The sequence below is a fragment of the Trachypithecus francoisi genome, unplaced genomic scaffold, assembly GCF_009764315.1.
Source record: "Trachypithecus francoisi isolate TF-2019V2 unplaced genomic scaffold, Tfra_2.0 Lachesis_group1, whole genome shotgun sequence".
Classification (NCBI taxonomy): Eukaryota; Metazoa; Chordata; class Mammalia; order Primates; family Cercopithecidae; genus Trachypithecus; species Trachypithecus francoisi.
In genome coordinates, this window is record NW_022681454.1 from 6,193,344 (window position 1) to 6,210,816 (window position 17,473).

Consider the following 17,473-nt stretch of genomic DNA (forward strand, 5'->3'; position numbering starts at 1 on the left):
TTATGATTAGCATTAAAAACTTAAGCTGAATATCATTTTCTTACTGGTTATTATACTTTTAATTTTCTCAACCCAATTTATTTTTTGAAGGTAAATTAAATATCTAAGCATTATACACCCCTAACTAATAAAGTTTTACTTGACAGCACACTTATTAACTTATGCTTTCTGGAATTTAAGGTTTCTATTATGCAGATACTAAATCTTAAAGTTATTCTAATGTTTCATAATTTGTCCTTTTTTTTTTTTTTTTTTTTTGAGACGGAGTTTCACTCTTGTTGCCCAGGCTGGAGTGCAGTGGAGCAATCTCAGCTCACTGAAACCTCCACCTCCCAGGGTCAAGTGATTCTCCTGCCTCAGCCTCTCGAGTAGCTGGGATTACAGGTGCGCACCACCATGCCTGGCTAGTTTTTTGTATTTTTAGTAGAGATGGGGTTTCACCATGTTGGCCAGGCCGGTCTCGAATTCCTGACCTCAGGTGATCCACCTGCCTCAGCCTCCCAAAGTGCTGGGATTACAGGTGTGAGCTACCACGCCCGGCCCCTCATTACTGCTTTTGAACATTAAGTGAAAAATCTTTTAATGTGTTGTTATGTAAGGATGCTATTTTCATATTCAGTGACGATGTAATCAAAATATATGAATTACAGCCGGGCGCGGTGGCTCACACCTGTAATCCCAGCACTTTGGGAGGCCGAGGCAGGCGGATCACAAGGTCAGGAGATCGAGACCACAGTGAAACCCTGTCTCTACTAAAAATACAAAAAATTAGCCAGGCGCGGTGGCGGGCGCCTGTGGTCCCAGCTACTCGGGAGGCTGAGGCAGGAGAATGGCGTGAACCCGGGAGGCGGAGCTTGCAGTGAGCCGAGATCGCGCCACTGCACTCCAGCCTGGGCAACAGAGCGAGACTCCGTCTCAAAAAAAAAAAAAAAATGTATATATATATATGAATTACTTATGGGGTACCAGCAGTTACTGAATATTAAATGTAGGTTACTTGTTCTTTCAGCTTCTACATTCAGAGTTCCTTAATTTGTAGTCAATGAACCACCTGAATAAAAGATGTTAAGTATGTGACAGTGAAGGTCCACGAAAGCTAGCTGCACAATTACACGATCAGATTCTTCACAACACACAGCTAAATGAAAATACAGCTATTCTATGAACCTCGAAGATCTGTGATGACATTGAAAATGACACAAAAGCAACCTAGGCTGTACGCTTTTTTAGCGTCTACTATTTAGGAGGGCCACCTTATGAAACAGATTTGAATCTCAATAAAAGCCTATTGTATCCGCAAGAAAATCCTAATACCATTCACTCACATAAATGATTTAACTCTCCGTTTCAAGGGGAAAGAAATATACCATGCTCTGAAACAGAAGCTATAGCTTTTCACATTAGCTCTCTCAAGGAGGTATACTCAAGCCCCTTTGCTTTATCCCACTACCAAAAGCATATGAGCAATACGTCTATTTCGAACAAACACAAGCCAATATGTGAAATTCTTTTCAGAAGGAAGTCATGTCCAGTAAAACTTAAAATTTCTATTAATATTTAAATTATAAACCAAACACTGGCAACCCACACACACATATATATGTTTGCTATGGACAAATCAAGACTGTGAGGTCATACGTTCAAATACAACTTTGGAATTAGTCACAAAAAATCAACAAATTTTCTCAGAAATTGTACCATTTCCTTTGGTTTACAATCCACGCTATAGGAGGTTTAATATTAAATAATGTACCATTTACCCTAAGAGTAGGGTGCAGAAAACTGAATGACTACTCGGATTGAATAATAACAAGGCTTTAATGGCTCAATTTTCTTATGATTATACAAACATATAAATCTTGAAAAGGTAACGCCGTGTAGTAAAATCCATAAAAATAACAGTTTTGCCACAGTGCAAAGCAAAGTTCATTCAGTTTGATTCCCCATGCCCTCGCCAAGCAGCTTTCTGATTAGAGCTGGAAGACACAGGCTGGGCGCGGTGGCGACCCTGTAGTCCCAGCTACTGGGGAGGCTGAGGTGGAAGGATCACTTGAGTCCAGGAGTTTCCAGCCAGTCTGGGCAACATAGCAAGACCCCGTCTCTTTTTTTAAATTGGAAGGCATAAAGTCTATACATTCTACACTGAATCATGAATACACTACGGAGAGTGTGCAGAAAGTAAACCTTGAAATCCCACACTCCAACATCATGTATGTCCATGAGCAGGATTTGCAATTCACTTCATACTGGAGGTAAGCACCTCAGCTGGGGTCCTCTTGCCAGAGTGGTCAGGTCGTCAGAGCTGAGGCCTTTCACTACAACAAGGGAAGTAGTCTTCGGTCCGAAACAGGACGGGGGCTTCGTAGCCGGCTTGCTGTGGCCTCGAGGGAGCTGATTTGCTAAAGAGCGAGGGTACGTTCATCGTGTGCAGGAGCTTCTTGAACGCCCTGGGGAAAGTGCCCAGCTCGGCCTCGGCCTTGGTGACCTGCTCCTCCATCCTGGCCACGCGGCCGCCCACCATCCTCACGAAGGCTTCCAGCCGGTCGATCCTGCTGTAGATGTGCCGCATCTCCGCGGCCTTCGCGTGGATGCGCGGCACGCCCTCGCTGACGACTTGGGACGAGTCACCGCGAAGCATGTCCAGCATGCCCACGAACTCGTCCACTCTGGTGAGCAGGTCCTCCAGGCTCGCGTCCAGGGCCTCGACCTCGGGCCGCGCCCCGGCCCCGGGCAGCAGGCAGGCGGCATAGCCCGCAGCGGCGCGGCGAAGCAGCGGCAGGTCGCGGCCCGGCGCACCGTCCTCCGTGCCCTCATCCTCCCACGGCCCCGAGGCGCTGCTGTGGCTCTGAGACACAGTGCCACTGTCCCCGCTCCAGGCGGCGCCCTGATGCTCGGCCTCTTCCGCCAGCCCCTCGGGCGGCGCTCCGCTATCTGAAGAGCTCGCCTCCATAGCCCGCGACCGCCGGGCTGTACAGCGCCCGCTTCCGACCTCCGCGCGCTCGCGCTCACGCTCACGCACACGCGCACGCACGCACGCGCGCGCTCACGCCTTTGCTTCCGGCGGCCTGCGAGCGCGTCTGTGCACGCGCACCCACCTTTGTTTCCCGCCTCCCAGCGCGTTCACGCTCACGCATGCGCGCTGCGGTTTTCTCACGCCCGCGCTCACATTCAACTTTTTTTTTTTTTTTAAGCGAAGGTGTAGCAGGAATACAATACAGTGCATATATTTTAAATGTGCACATTGATGACTTTGTACACATCCATACAACCATGCATATTCTATCCATACCAACTGGTAGGACATGTCCAACACCCATGAAAGTCTCCCTTCTGTCCTTCATTTCTTTTTTTCTGTTTATAGTAAAATAAATGCGATAAGCAAGACCAAACACAAAAAGGACGGACCTTGACTACTTGGATGATTTTTAAAGTTCTCAGCTTCATCTGATTGCAAAGGGTGTAAAACTAAGAAATACTAATACTTTCCAAGCAAATATCAAATCCAGGATACTGCTAGAAGAAAACAAAGATGAAGTTGAGATGTGACGGTAAAATCCTTTAAAATCTCAGAAAAAGCAAAGATTGTGCCTCAGGATACCATTCACTTAGACTAACAGCTCCTTAAAGAGATTAATGATGTGGCTCACAAAGTCCATCAACCAAACCACAGGGCCTCCAGAAGGCTTAAGTAAGGCTTGTTCGTCAGTATTGGCAGAACCCCAAAATAGGTAGAGATGGACTTATCTCAAAGGGATTTGTAGGTAGCACTTTTGTCTAATGGAGTGAACCCTGATGAGATTCACAGGAGACCTGTGAAGTTTTTTAAAGATAATTATATTGACACAAACATTGCAGATTGGACTGGAAGGGAAAGGCCTTTGGATCCCCTCTCCCCAAACTTCTACAAGCAGGAATCAGACTGAGAAAAAGACTCATTAGCAAACACATGGTACATTTCATGAAAAAGGAAGTATAACCAGGAGCCCAGATGGTGGAACTGGGAGTCATGGAGTCCTAGACCTTGAGACTGGATGGCAGAGTTTCTATGGACTGGTAACTTGTTTGTACTTCCAATTTCCCCCTTTTTGAACAGGAGTGGTAGTGGCTATCTAGTGGTAGTGGTAGCAGAACAGGTCTGTAGTGATTATCCTGTGCTGGCCCCGCCATTGTGTATTCGAGGCATGGGGGCAGAGAACTTGTCTCCTTAGCTTCAAAAGTCTACAGATCAAGAAGAATTGTACTCTAGGAGCTGAATTTAAGGAACTACGCTCAGAAAGCCTCATCTACATCTGATCTAATTTAGAAGACAAAATTCCGGACTTAAAGCTGACGTGACAATAGGATAGTAATACTTAAAACTACATGAGATTTTTAAAATGTCACTTTTGGGGACCTTGGATGGAGGGGAGTGTGGTTAGCATGTTAAAATGGCATGAAGAATTGGTAGTCAGAGGACAAACTGTGATTGCTAGCCAGCCTTCAAGATGACTCCCAGTGATTTCTTCCTCCTGGTATTCTCACTCTTGTGTATTCCCCCTTGTCGAGTAGGTACTGGACTTAGTGACTTCACTTGCTCATAATAAACTGAAGAAGACAGAAGTGATGTTGTACGATTTGGACATTAGTTCATAAAAGGTAGTGTGGCATCTCTTTCCCTCCAACCTGAGAAAGGAAAATAAATCTTGGGGTCTTACAATCACTAAGCTAAAAGAAAAGTCAAGGTGGAAACTGCTCAGGGCAAACCTGCCTCACATTCTATTCATGGCCACTCCTCTGCTCACTGAGATAAATGCATACCTGATTGCCTCCTTTGGAGAGGCGAATCAGAAACTCAAAATGACCCAGCACGGTGGCTTACACCTGTAACCCCAACACTTTGGGAGGCTGAGGTGGGTGGATCATTTGAGATCAGGAGTTCGAGACCAGCCTGGCCAACATAGTGAAACCCTGTCTCTAATAAAAATACAAAAATTTAGCCGGTCGTGGTGGTACACACCTGTAATCCCAGCTACTCGGGAGGCTGAAGCAGGAGAATTGCTTGAACCTGCGAGGAGGAGGTTGCAGTGAGCCGAGATCATTCCACTACACTCCAGCCTGGGCGACAGGGTGAGACTCCATCTCAAAAAAAAAGAAAGAAAGAAACTCAAAAGAATGCAACCATTTTTCTCTTATCTATCCAAGACCTGGAAGCCCCCTCCCCACTTCGAGTTGTCACGCCTTTGCTTTGAGATGTCTCACCTTTCCGGACCAATCCATCGTTCCTCTTACATATGTTGATTGACATCTCATGTCTCCCTAAAATGTATGAAACCAAGCTGTGCTCTGACCACCTTGGACACATGTCCTCCTGAGGCTGTGTCACGGGCACACATCCTCAACTTTGGCAAAATAAACTTCCTAAATTAACTGAGACATGTCTCAGATATTGGGGGTTCACAAACCACTTGCTCTGGGGGAACCAGATGCCTTGTTGTGGGCAGCTCCATGGAGAAGCCCATATAGCAAAGAGCTGAGACTAACAGCCAGAGAAAAACAGCCTTGCCAACAACCACATGAGTAAGCCATCTTGGAAGTGGATGCTCCAGCCTCATTCAAACTCAGATATGACTGCAGCCCCAGCTGATAGGTTCACTGCAACCTCATGTAAGATACTAAACTGAAATTACATAAGATAATGCTATGGTCTGAATGTTTGTGTCTTCATATCCCAATTCATATGTTTAAATTCTACCCCACCAGGTGATTGATATGGTTTGGATGTCCCGCCCAAATCTCATGTTGAAATGTAATCCCCAATGTTGGAGCTGGAGCCTGCTGGTAGTTGACTGGATCATGGGGACAGATTTCTCATGAATGGTTTAGCACCATCCCCTTTGTATTGCTCTTGTGATCAGTGAGTTCTCGTGAGATCTAGTCATTTAACCTGTGTGGCACCTCCTCCCACCTCTTGCTCCCGCTTTGGTCATGTGACATGCCTGTGCTCCCTTTGCCTTCTGCCATGATTGTAAGTTTCCTGAAGCCTCCCTAGAAGCCAAGCAGATGCCAGCACCATGCTTCCTGTACAGCCTGCAGAACCCTTAGCCAATTAAGCCTTTTTCCTTCATAAATTACCCAGTCTCAGATATTCCTTTATAGCAATGTGAGAACAGCTTAACACAGTGATGGTATCAGGAGATTGGGCCTTTGGGAAGTGATCTGGTCATGGGGTCAGAACCCTCATGAATGTGACTAACACCCTTATAAAGGATATAAGGCCAGCTGCAGTGGTTCATGCCTGTAATCTCAACACTTTGGAAGGAAGAGGCAGGAAAATTGTTTGAGGCTAGGGGTTTGAGACTAGCCTGGGTAACATAGCAAGACCCCCGTCTCTACAAAAAACAAATTTGTTTAAGCTGGGTGTGGTGCCATGTGCCTGTAGTCCCAGCTACTCAGGAGGTAGAGGCTGGAGGATCATTTGAGCTCAGGAGTTTGAGGCAGTGAGCTATGCTCACTCCACTGCACTTTAGCCTGTGCAAAAGAGCAAGACTTTGTTTATAAGTAAATACACAAAAGATGTATAAGAGGGCTGGGTGCAGTGGCTCATGCCTGTATTCCCAGCACTTTGGGAGGCTGGGGCGGGTGGATCACCTGAGGTCAGGAGTTCGAGACAAGCTTGGCCAACATGGTGAAACCCCATCTCTACTAATAATACAAAAATTAGCCGGGCATGGTGGTGGGCACCTGTAATCCCAGCTACTCAGGAGGCTGAGGCAGGAGAATTGCTTGAACCCTGGAGGCAGAGGTTTCAGTGAGCAGAGACTGCATCATTGCACTCCAGCCTGGGTGACAAGAGTGAAACTCCATCTCCAAAAGAAAAAAAAAAGACGTATAAGAGAGACCCCTTGCTCCTTCCATCCTCCGAGGACACAGCAAGAAGGAACCGTTTATGAACCAAAATACTAGTTCTAACCAGACAGAATCTACTAGCACTTTGATCTTGGACTTCTCATCCCCCAGAACTGTGAGAAATAAATTTCTTTTATAAGCTGGCCACCTTACGGTATTTTGTTAGAGCAGCCTAAATGCACTACGACAGATAATAAATATTTTAAAGCTGCTAAATGTTGGGGTAACTGGTTATGCAGTAATAAACTATTGAAGGAAAATGCTACCATTTATTCATTTTATTTATTTATTCTCCTGTTGATGAACATTTGAGTTGTTTTAACTTTGGGGCTATTATAATAAAGCTGCTGTGAATATTCTTGTATATGTATTTTTATAAACAATTGCACTCAAACTCTCTTAAGTGTATAACAAGGTGTCAATTTGCTAGAACATAGGATTGGTATATGTTTAATCTTGGTAGATACTGCCAAATAGTTTTCCAAAATTATTGTAACAACTTACATTCCCATTTTTATGGGCTGAATATGTGTCCCCCAATATTTTTATGTTGAAGCCCTAACCCCCAGTGTGGCTGTACCTGGAGTAAAGCAGTAAGTAAGGTTAAATAAGGTCATACAAGTGGGGGCATGATCCTATAGCTTCATGTTCTTATAAGGAGACACAAGAGAGCATTCCTTCCTGTACCCCACAACACTGCATGCACAAAGAAGAGATCATGTGAGGACTGCAGCAGGAAGGCGGCCATCTGCAATTCAGGAAGAGAGCCCTCACCTCCAGAAACCAAATTTGCTGGCACCTTAATCATGGACTTCTGGCCTCTAGAACTGTGAGAAGATAAATGTCTGTGTTTAAGCCACCCAGTCTATAGTATTTTGTTATGGTGTCCATACTAGACTAAGACATCCATCAAGAATGTATAAGAGTTCCAGTTGTTCCACATCTTCCCCAATACTTGGTATTGTCAGTTTTTAAATTTTAGTCATTCTAGTGGACGTACAGTGCTTCCTCACTGTGCTTTCTAATCTGCATTTCCCCGTTGAATCATGAAGTTGAAAACCTCTTCATATACTTATTGGCCATTTGGATATTCTCTTTTGTTAAAGTGCCAGCCTATGTCTTTTGCCTGTTTTAAAATTTTGTCTTTTCCTTCTTGATCTGTAGGAGTTCTCAATATATTCTGCATATGAGTCAAATATCTTTTTTCACGGTGCCTTGCTCTTTCCCTCTTAATGTTCTTTTGATGAACATCTGCTAGAATGTTGGTGTTTGCAAAACTGTTTTGCACACGTCATCTTACAAATCCCTCTTCCCACTGACAGATATTCAGGCTGGGGCCATTGGTCTTTATCAGACTGGAAAACTGAAGTTCTGATCTGTGGCACTTGTGTAAGAAGGATCCCCCCTCTACACACACTCATATTACTACTAGTGTGGCACTGGGTGACTAAGTCTAGCAATAGACTTCTTCCATTCCACAATGGCATTAGGTTGGTGATCAAAACGTATTGATGATCAACGCCACATTTACTAGGTCCCTGCTCATTTTCAGGTCTTGTGTGTGGAGGGACATAAAGGTGACCAAGACCAGAACCTGTCCCCAAACTAGGTACTAGAGAATTCCTCTCTCTAAAGCATTCTCTAAGGCCCTGCTTGACGCCAGGCTGACAGGAAGGGCGGAGGACAGAACTGAAACAGAAGTTGCCCTTTACCTTGAGGACCTTACAGACTCTGAAGAGAGACCAAAAACCATGGGCCAGAACCACCCAAGGAAGCGAGAGAAATTCCCTCCAGAACAAAAGTATGAGCCAGGGGTGGGGAGGACAGAGGGACGAGTTCCATTCTAGAACACTGAGCAGGGACTGTGGACCCACATTGCTTTGAGTTCAAATTACGACTTTTAGCCCGGTTTTTACTTCTCTTATAGGTTCGTTGTGAGGGCTAAGTGAATTTATATAAATTAATCCAAGCGGCCGGGCGCAGTGGCTCAAGCCTGTAATCCCAGCACTTTGGGAGGCCGAGACGGGTTAGGTTTAACGAGGTCAGGAGATCGAGACCATCCTGGCTAACACGGTGAAACCCCGTCTCTACTAAAAAAAAAATACAAAAAAACTAACCGGGCGTGGTGGCGGGCGCCTGTAGTCCCAGCTACTCGGGAGGCTGAGGCAGGAGAATGGCGTAAACCCGGGAGGTGGAGCTTGCAGTGAACTGAGATCCGGCCACTGCACTCCAGCCTGGGCGACAGAGCGAGACTTCGTTTCAAAAAAAAAAAAAAAAAAATTAATCCAAGCTTCTGCATGCTTAGATAGTAAGCGCTGTGAACGCCAGCCAGTCTTATTCAAATATGGGGAAGGGAGGGCCATTTTTACTTTAAAAAATAATAATAAAAGTAAACCCCTCTGAAGGGAAGCTTTAGAGGAAGACACGAACAAACCTGCCGCCACCAATCCAAATTAGAGAAGAGGGCGAGGCGGGGCGCCGGGAACCTGACGGGGATGGCCATGCGCGCGCCCGAGACCCCTTTACGTGCGCGCGCCCGCTACCGGGTCTTGCCGAAGGCGTGACCGTAAAGGGGGCCCGGCTCTGTCGTGAAAGGGCCGCAAAAAGGCCGAGGGCGAGTTGACGGCTGCGACTCCATTTCGTAGGTCGCTTTGCTGTGTGCCTCCACGGCGATTCTTCCCACGGAGTTCTAAAGCTAAAGGCTTACAATTAAAAGGAAGAAAAAAATTAAAGATAATTCGGGAGTACTATTGACAAAACGTGTGGGTCGCTCAGCCTCCAGCAATAACTGCTGATCTCCAGTCCCTGGGGGGTTCCGGTAAGAAGAACGCCCCTCCTGCGGTACTGAAGAAGCGGCAGGAGGAGATGCGGCCCCTGGACATAGACGAGGTGGAAGCGCCTGAGGAAGTGGAGGTGCTGGAGCCGGAGGAGGATTTCGAGCAGTTCCTGCTCCCGGTCATCAACGAGATGCGCGAGGACATCGCGTCTCTTATACGCGAGCACGGGCGGGCGTACCTGCGGACCAGGAGCAAGCTGTGGGAGATGGACAATATGCTCATCCAGATCAAAACGCAGGTGGAGGCCTCGGAGGAGAGCGCCCTCAATCACGTGCAGCACCCGAGTGGCGAAGCCGACGAGAGAGTGTCGGAGTTGTGCGAGAAGGCTGAGGAGAAAGCCAAGGAGATTGCGAAAATGGCAGAGATGCTGGTGGAGCTCGTCTGGCGAATAGAGAGAAGCGAGTCTTCTTGAAGGAGGAGATCGGCGGTAAGGTCGGAAACTAGCGGGAGCTTGGATGGAACTCAGTAGTCGCCCTAAGCGTGGTTAAACCGCGCCCTGTAAAAAGTTATGTTCTAGGCCTGCATCCCCCATTTTATTGCATCAAAAATTGAGCATTGGGAACAAAGTTGGGGTCAAGAGGAAAGAATGCGTGCTGGTTTTGTTAAGTGTTAGTATACCGTTTTTTTGTGGCCTCTCCCTCCCACACTGGTAATTAGGGAAAAATAAAAGTAACTTCGGGTTTGTTTCTGTGAAACGTAAGTCATTTCTAATAGGACAGTCGCCAGAAGTAGACCTGTCTAGGCACTAAGGGAGTTTGGGGAAAGCCACAGAAGACGTAGGCTGTGGAGCACAATGGAACGCAGGCTGAGAACGCAGGGAAAGAAAGAGTAAAGCCAGAGGCCATTACCTGAAATTTCCAGACGGTTCTATGAGACAGGTATGTCAGAGGACCGTGTCTCAAAGAAGTGGCATTCTTCTGGGTGGTTCACATTTATTTTTAACATCAAGATATGGAACTTTAAGAGTCAATGTCTTCATGGTAAATTTCTCCCAATTGTGCTTTAGGTTCACAGCTGAGGACTGTAGTCAACTGGTAAGGATGAACTGACACCTTGAGGAAACTGAAACAGCTTGTCATTTTCTGTTTTGTTTTTGTATGTTTTTTACCCCCATGTAACAGTCTCCCTTATGGTCAGTAATTGATGACCTCTATATAGATTTAGATCATCAAATGTGTTTGGTTCTGGAAATACAACTTTTGTCGAAGAAATACTTTCGTAAGAGAAATGGGGCTTAATTAAGTTGTTTTTGTGGTCACATTTATTCTTGTTACTTCGCTGTGTTTTTGAAATGTTGGGCATGGCCTTGTATTTTGCTGTTACCTTTGTGACCTGATCGTTTTTTGGAACACGTCAAGACTTGGGATCAGAATCTTCCAACTTTAGAGGTGCAGTGGAAGACACTACGCTGCCTGGTTGAGCCTGGTGAAGAATGTATTAATGAGACTGCTTTGCATAAAGCTGGGAAGAACGAGAAGACAGTTGGAGATGGAAGGTGGTTTTGTATATATTTTGGAACTTTAGTTCCTCTGTGAGATGAAAGAGGAGAGCTATGTTTTGTGGCACATTGTCTGATATATATTGTGTAACCTGTCAGGTGAGTTGATTTAGACAACATAGCTGACCTTTTATGACAAGGCAGTTGGATTAGGAACTGCTGTAATACCCTCACACATGGTGGCGGGCGCCTGTAGTCCCAGCTACTCGGGAGGCTGAGGCAGGAGAATGGCGGGAACCCGAGAGGCGGAGCTTGCAGTGAGCTGAGATCTGGCCACTGCACTCCAGTCCGGGCGACAGAGCGAGACTCCGCCTCAAAAAAAAAAAAAAAAAAAAATACCCTCACACATTACAGGGGCATCAGAGAATGGCATCGAAGAGACAGTCTACAAAGAGCTTTAAGAGGCCAGAGAAAGGAAAAGACATGATCAGGGCCTGGAAAGTCTCTTCCAGTTCATCAGGGTAGTAGAGCTGTCAGATTGGAGGTCAAAGTCAAACGTATAGTAAGTATTAATTTGCCTTGAAAAACAAAGACCTAAAAAGCCTTTTTTAAAAAATAAATTTTTTGTTCACATGACCAAAGCCCCTCCTGTGTGTGTTAATAAAAGAATTATAAATAAATCTTTTTGAAATGGATGTTCTTCACTGAGTGTCATCAAATGGGGTTGAACTGCTTGTAGTTAAAGGCTCTTGATAAGCCTTTAACTGAAGGAGAATTATTTCTGGAAGGTGCTATGGAGATGAGCTGACAGAACACTCAGTTCTGAAGAGAAAAACTTTTCGGCCATCCTCTGGGCCAAGCCCCTGCTTTTCAGCAGCAGAAGTATGTTTAGTCAACCAGTGGGAATGTAACGTGCCTCATATCCTATCCAAGGCACTAGGAACATAAAGGTGAGACATGGATGGGGCGAAGGTGTGGGACAGAAACAAGAAACTGCGATATAGAGTGCGTGGATATCATGTGGGAGCCCTGAGGAGGGAGTCAACTCTTAGTAGGGAAGTGTGTGAATTCAGAGCAGGTGACTTACCTGGGCCTGAAAAGTAGAAATGAATGAAGACATATAAGGCATAGGGATCAAAGTGAGCCAAAGCCTTTCGAGATCCAGCACTGGGGAGACGGCCAGTGAGTTGGATGTTAAGGAGCGTGGAGGGGGTTGTGGGAGACAGAGTGAAATTGGCAGGCAGGGCCAAGAGATCTTCGTTAAGGAATTAGTTCATCTTCATAAACCTATACTTCAGTGAGGTTTCTTCACCCTGGAATGTTTTCTCACAGAGTGCTAATGGATGCTCAGAGCCATAGCGTAGGCATGGTACAGTTTCCAGAATTACTAAATCTAATTTCATAAAAATAGATACATGATCGTAATAAGCTCAGATACACGTTTTGGATTAATGAGTAAAATAGGCATTTTAAAAATCAAGTACCTGAGCACAGAAAAATCACAGAAGCTGTGTCCGGCTTTGTTGTGATATCTAAGATCCTTGCTCACGTGCCTGCCTGTCTGGGTTCTTCAGTAAAAACGAGAAGTACGGCTGGGGAGCCATAATTTCTGATAATCAGGGGAATGGCTGTCACATCTGTAGTTTAGAAAGATTACCCAAGACTGGGTATGGATTAATGTGAGTGTGGGCTATAAGATAGCGGCAGGTGCAGAAGTAGAGATGGGACGTGAGGGCCTGAACTGGGGCAGAATAAGTGGGAAGGACCAGCTAGGCTTTTCTGGAGCCAAGACTTGATGTCTTTCTGTATCAGTCAACTAGACTAAACTGCTGTAACAGTTCACCCCAAAGCTTTAGTGGCTTGCAACACCCAAGGATTTTTTTTTTTCTTATTCATATTGATCTATTAATACATTGTAGGTGAGTTGTTCCATATTCTCTTACTTCCAGGAGCTGGCTGAAGGAGCAGCGGCTCTTTGGGATATTGTGGATCTTGATTGCGAAAGCTGTTATTTACAAGGTACCTGATAGATTTAAATGCTTTGGGGGTGAAAAAGCTGAGTCCTATATATACACACTCATAGAGACACACACATACTGTATATGTGCTATATGCATACACGTGTGCATATATACTATGTATATGTATGTTTTTCCCCTCGATTAACTGACCATAGGTTATATTCATACGTAGGATTGCATTTCATCTCTTCAGTATCCTAGGGTTTTTTTTTTTTTTTTCCTAAGTCTCCTTCAAATTTAGAGCCTAAAGAGTGTTCTGAATCATTTTTGAGCCTTGACTCTTAGGCAGAGCACTGTAGTGACAGGCTAATTGTCTTAACCCATGCTGTGATGAAAAAATAATTTAGAGATGTTGAGAGTTTTGTCTGGATTTCCTATTTAACTTATACATTTTCCTTTCATTGAATGATGTATCAGTGGAATTTTAACAACTTCAAAGTCATCTAGAAAATTTGGATTGGCTTCTGTTAGTAGCTCTGAAAGTCATTGGTCTGTCATGTGTGAGTCATTCACGCCCAACCTCCCCTTGCTTTAAAATCTGAAATTCTGTGCTTTCTTCCAAAAGACTGGGCAAATTCTTTAACCTTCACTTTCATCGGCTGGCTAGCGATGGCTGAGTCTTCAATAATGCTTTGTTTGACTGCTTCATCCCAGAGTTTTGTGTTTTCTGAAAATATTTTTAATGTGCAATATCCATATGGCTCACTGTGCCACTTTTCTGGTCTTTGCTCAGATGTTACAATACCAGAGAGGTCTTCCCATGCCACTCTTTTTATTTTTTTTATTTTTATTTTTATTTTGTTTGAGGTGGAGTCTCGCTCTGTCGCCCAGGCTGGAGTGCAGTGGCGCGATCTCAGCTCACTACAAGCTCCGCCTCCCGGGTTCACGCCATTCTCCTGCCTCAGCCTCCCGAGTAGCTGGGACTACAGGCGCCCGCCACCGCGCCCAGCTAATTTTTTGTATTTTTAGTAGAGATGGGGTTTCACCATGGTCTCGATCTCCTGACCTTGTGATCCACCCGCCTCGGCCTCCCAAAGTGCTGGGATTACAGGCGTGAGCCACCGCGCCCGGCCGCATGCCACTCTTTTTGAAATAGCACTGCCATCCTCTATTACTCTCTGTCTTATTTGATTTTTCTTTTCCTTAGTTATTTGTGATTGTTTGTGCATTTTCTGACTTCTCTCTGTAGAATATCAGCCCCTTGAGGGCAGAGACTTTATTCACTGCTGAATTCCTAGTACTTAGAGCAGTGCCTGGCACCTGGTTGGTACCTAATACTCACTGAATGAATAAGTGCCAATTAAGTTAACTTAATTTTGTCTGCTACCAATGCAATTAACTCAGGTGAATTTTCTGAGCCAGAAACTTTAGTGTCATTCTTATTTTTTTTTTTTTTTTTTTTTTTTTGAGACGGAGTCTCGCTCTGCCGCCCAGGCTGGAGTGCAGTGGCCGGATCTCAGCTCACTGCAAGCTCCGCCTCCCGGGTTTACGCCATTCTCCTGCCTCAGCCTCCCGAGTAGCTGGGACTACAGGCGCCCGCCACCTCGCCCGGCTAGTTTTTTTTTGTATTTTTAGTAGAGACGGGGTTTCACCATGTTCGCCAGGATGGTCTCGATCTCCTGACCTCGTGATCCGCCCGTCTCGGCCTCCCAAAGTGCTGGGATTACAGGCTTGAGCCACCGCGCCCGGCCTTTAGCGTCATTCTTAATGCCCCTCCTCAGCAATACCCTCTCCATCCCTTCTAGCACTATAGCATGTTGGTTCTGCCTAGAATACACCTTGGATTCATCTACCTTCCTTCCTACTCCAAGCCACTGGTGGGACAGCCTCCTAACTGGCCTTGTAAGTTTCAGTTTTATTCCAGTCCCTCCTTCACAAAGTAGCTAGAGTGAATTAAGTTATAGCAAGTCCCTGCTTGAAACTCTTAAGTTTTGTTTTTTTTTTTTTTTTTTGCCACAGATGTTTTTATTCATCAGCATTAACTTAGTTCCTACTATATACCAGGCACTGTTTCTAAGCACTGAGGGATACAGCACTGAACAGATAGTCCAAAAGCTCTGCCCTCTGGGGATTCATTCTAGTGGTGGAGAAACACAATAAGCAAGGTAAATAAGTGCGAAGGCTATGCATGTATTCAACATATACAGTAGAACATAGTCAAGAGTTTCTGCCATCTCCAGAGCTGTCTCACCCTAGCTTTCCTCAGTCACCCTAAATTTACGTGCCCTCCCTGCTCCTCTCCCAAATTTTCATCTTCACAATGTTCCAGCTTTCCTGCCTCCTGACTTGTCCTCCACCTCTTTGCAAACTTCCTCAAATACCTACCTCCACCGAGGTCTGGCTGTCTCTGAACCCCAACCTCCACAGCTTCCATGTGCAACTCCCCCAAACACTCAGCTTTCTGGGTGAAGCCATGGAGAATGTGGATACTGAGGTGCGTTCAGGGCTGCAATTTGTTAGGCAGTTGCAATTTCTTTAAAATGTGCCTGTGTGTATGTTTGTATACAGTCAGTTCTCATTATTTGCAGTAGTTCTATAAAGTCACCATAAATACTGAATTAGCAAATACTATAATACTTCACTGCCCCTAAGGAAATAGAGGATTAGGTTCCCACTAGCCCCTGGCTGCATTTTTCATCAACCGATCCATACGTAACCATGTTTAACCTTGTGTTTCTGTTTAAAGGCATTGCCATTAACATATATTATTGATTCATTAGTTTTGAACTCAAAGCCAGCAGCACTGTAACTCACGCCTCAGTAAAGCTTGTCTAACACATAGTTTTCTCTGTAAGGGACATCACAGCCGCCTTATGCTTAGGCACACTAGACTGCTTCAGCATGAGACTTAAGGGTCATTTTAAACAGCAAAATAACCAACAAAAAGCACCCAAATGAGGAAAATGTGGCACTGAGTAGACTGTGAAAAGGACACTTGTTTACAGCCTGAGAGCTGAAACAAGAAGGTGGAATCACCTTGTTTGGCCCCAACTGGGAATGTGCATGGCAGATGACTCAGATTGTTTGCTGCCCTGCAAATGACTAGGAAAGTGCCAAGAGTATTGATTTTGGGGTTACATATAGATTTTAGAAAGTGGATGAATTTGCAAATACAAAATAATGAATAATGAAGATTGACAGGATACACACACACATAATGATGTAAGTGTCCTGGTTGGGGAGTGGGAAGCCGTGGTGCCCACATCAGGGCTCAGAGCTCAATAATGGTAGAGAAGGCATCCCCACGGCGGGAAAGAGAGGGGTTCAGAGCCTGGTGTGAGGGTCAGAGTCCTCTGAGCAGGGTGAAGAGGGTATCTGTGTGTGTATGGGTTTGCTTTTTTTTTTTTTTTTTGGCAGTGGATGGTCTCCAGTGTGGACAGACCAGATTTGAGCAGTGTGAGCAGGACATCCATGTGGGGGTGGGTTTGGGGGAAGGGAAATCTAGCCTGGGAAGTCAGAGCCCAGGCAGGGTGAGGAGGGAGTTCCCATGGGGGTGTTCTGGGGAGTGAGCTCAGTGGGATGCAGAGAGCATGCACACATGGGGACAGTTGGTGCAGTTTGAGCAGGGAGAGATGGGCACCCACAGAGGTCAATCCTTCACCTGACTCAGCCTGAGAGGCAAGGAGGGTGTCTGTGCAGGGGGCAGGCTGGTATGGGGTTCAGAACCTGTGCAGGGAAAAGGTTTCTGCAGGAGACCAGGTACCAGCAGAGGGGGAGAAATATAAAAAGAAAACTGGAATGGACCCTGTGGTATTGTGTTGAAGATGGAAGTCTCTGTGTGAACTTGCAGCTACACACACACACACACACACACACACTTTAGCTATCTATAAGATATATAGAACTATAGGTATGTGTAGCCATCTAAAGTTATGTATATACTTACAAATATTCCCTACTTATTTCCACTTAGGCTGGGAGCAGTGACACTTCAATTGAACAATGAGCACACCTAGCTCCGAGATGTTGACTTCTAAATAGCATTTTCCACTACAAGAAACTAGGGGCCGGGCACGGTGGCTCAAGCCTGTAATCCCAGCACTTTGGGAGGCCAAGACGGGCGGATCACAAGGTCAGGAGATCGAGACCATCCTGGCTAACACGGTGAAACCCCATCTCTACTAAAAAATACAAAAAACTAGCCAGGTGAGGTGGTGGGCGCCTGTAGTCCCAGCTACTCGGGAGGCTGAGGCAGGAGAATGGCGTGAACCCGGGAGGCGGAGCTGGCAGTGAGCCAGGATCCGGCCACTACACTCCAGCCTGGGCAACAGAGCAAGACTCCGTCTCAAAAA

At 45.6% G+C, this 17,473-nt stretch overlaps 2 protein-coding genes across 3 annotated transcripts; one reads left to right on the forward strand and one right to left on the reverse strand.

Moving 5' to 3' along the window:
* Positions 1 to 1,796: 1,796 nt before the first annotated feature.
* Positions 1,797 to 3,494, reverse strand: BLOC1S4 (biogenesis of lysosomal organelles complex 1 subunit 4). The gene has a single exon (XM_033213686.1). It carries the CDS (start codon positions 2,948 to 2,950, stop codon positions 2,297 to 2,299), a length of 654 nt encoding a protein of 217 aa, XP_033069577.1. The 5' UTR covers positions 2,951 to 3,494; the 3' UTR covers positions 1,797 to 2,296.
* A 5,948-nt stretch (positions 3,495 to 9,442) lies between these two features.
* Positions 9,443 to 17,251, forward strand: MRFAP1L1 (Morf4 family associated protein 1 like 1). Of its 2 annotated transcripts, none has more exons than XM_033213688.1 (3): positions 9,443 to 10,149; positions 13,110 to 13,179; positions 17,095 to 17,251. In XM_033213688.1, exon 1 carries the CDS (start codon positions 9,751 to 9,753, stop codon positions 10,132 to 10,134), a length of 384 nt encoding a protein of 127 aa, XP_033069579.1. In that variant the 5' UTR covers positions 9,443 to 9,750; the 3' UTR covers positions 10,135 to 10,149; positions 13,110 to 13,179; positions 17,095 to 17,251. The 2 variants fall into 2 exon arrangements, with proteins under 2 accessions (XP_033069579.1, XP_033069578.1); XM_033213687.1 differs by lacking the exons at positions 13,110 to 13,179; positions 17,095 to 17,251 and adding exons at positions 10,729 to 11,396; positions 11,568 to 11,855.
* The last annotated feature ends 222 nt before the right edge of the window (positions 17,252 to 17,473 follow it).

Bases quoted from the DNA above. Each gene is read 5' to 3' on its own strand.
- BLOC1S4 (XM_033213686.1), bottom strand. From the start codon at position 2,950: ATGGAGGCGAGCTCTTCAGATAGCGGAGCGCCGCCCGAGGGGCTGGCG.
- MRFAP1L1 (XM_033213688.1), top strand. From the start codon at position 9,751: ATGCGGCCCCTGGACATAGACGAGGTGGAAGCGCCTGAGGAAGTGGAG.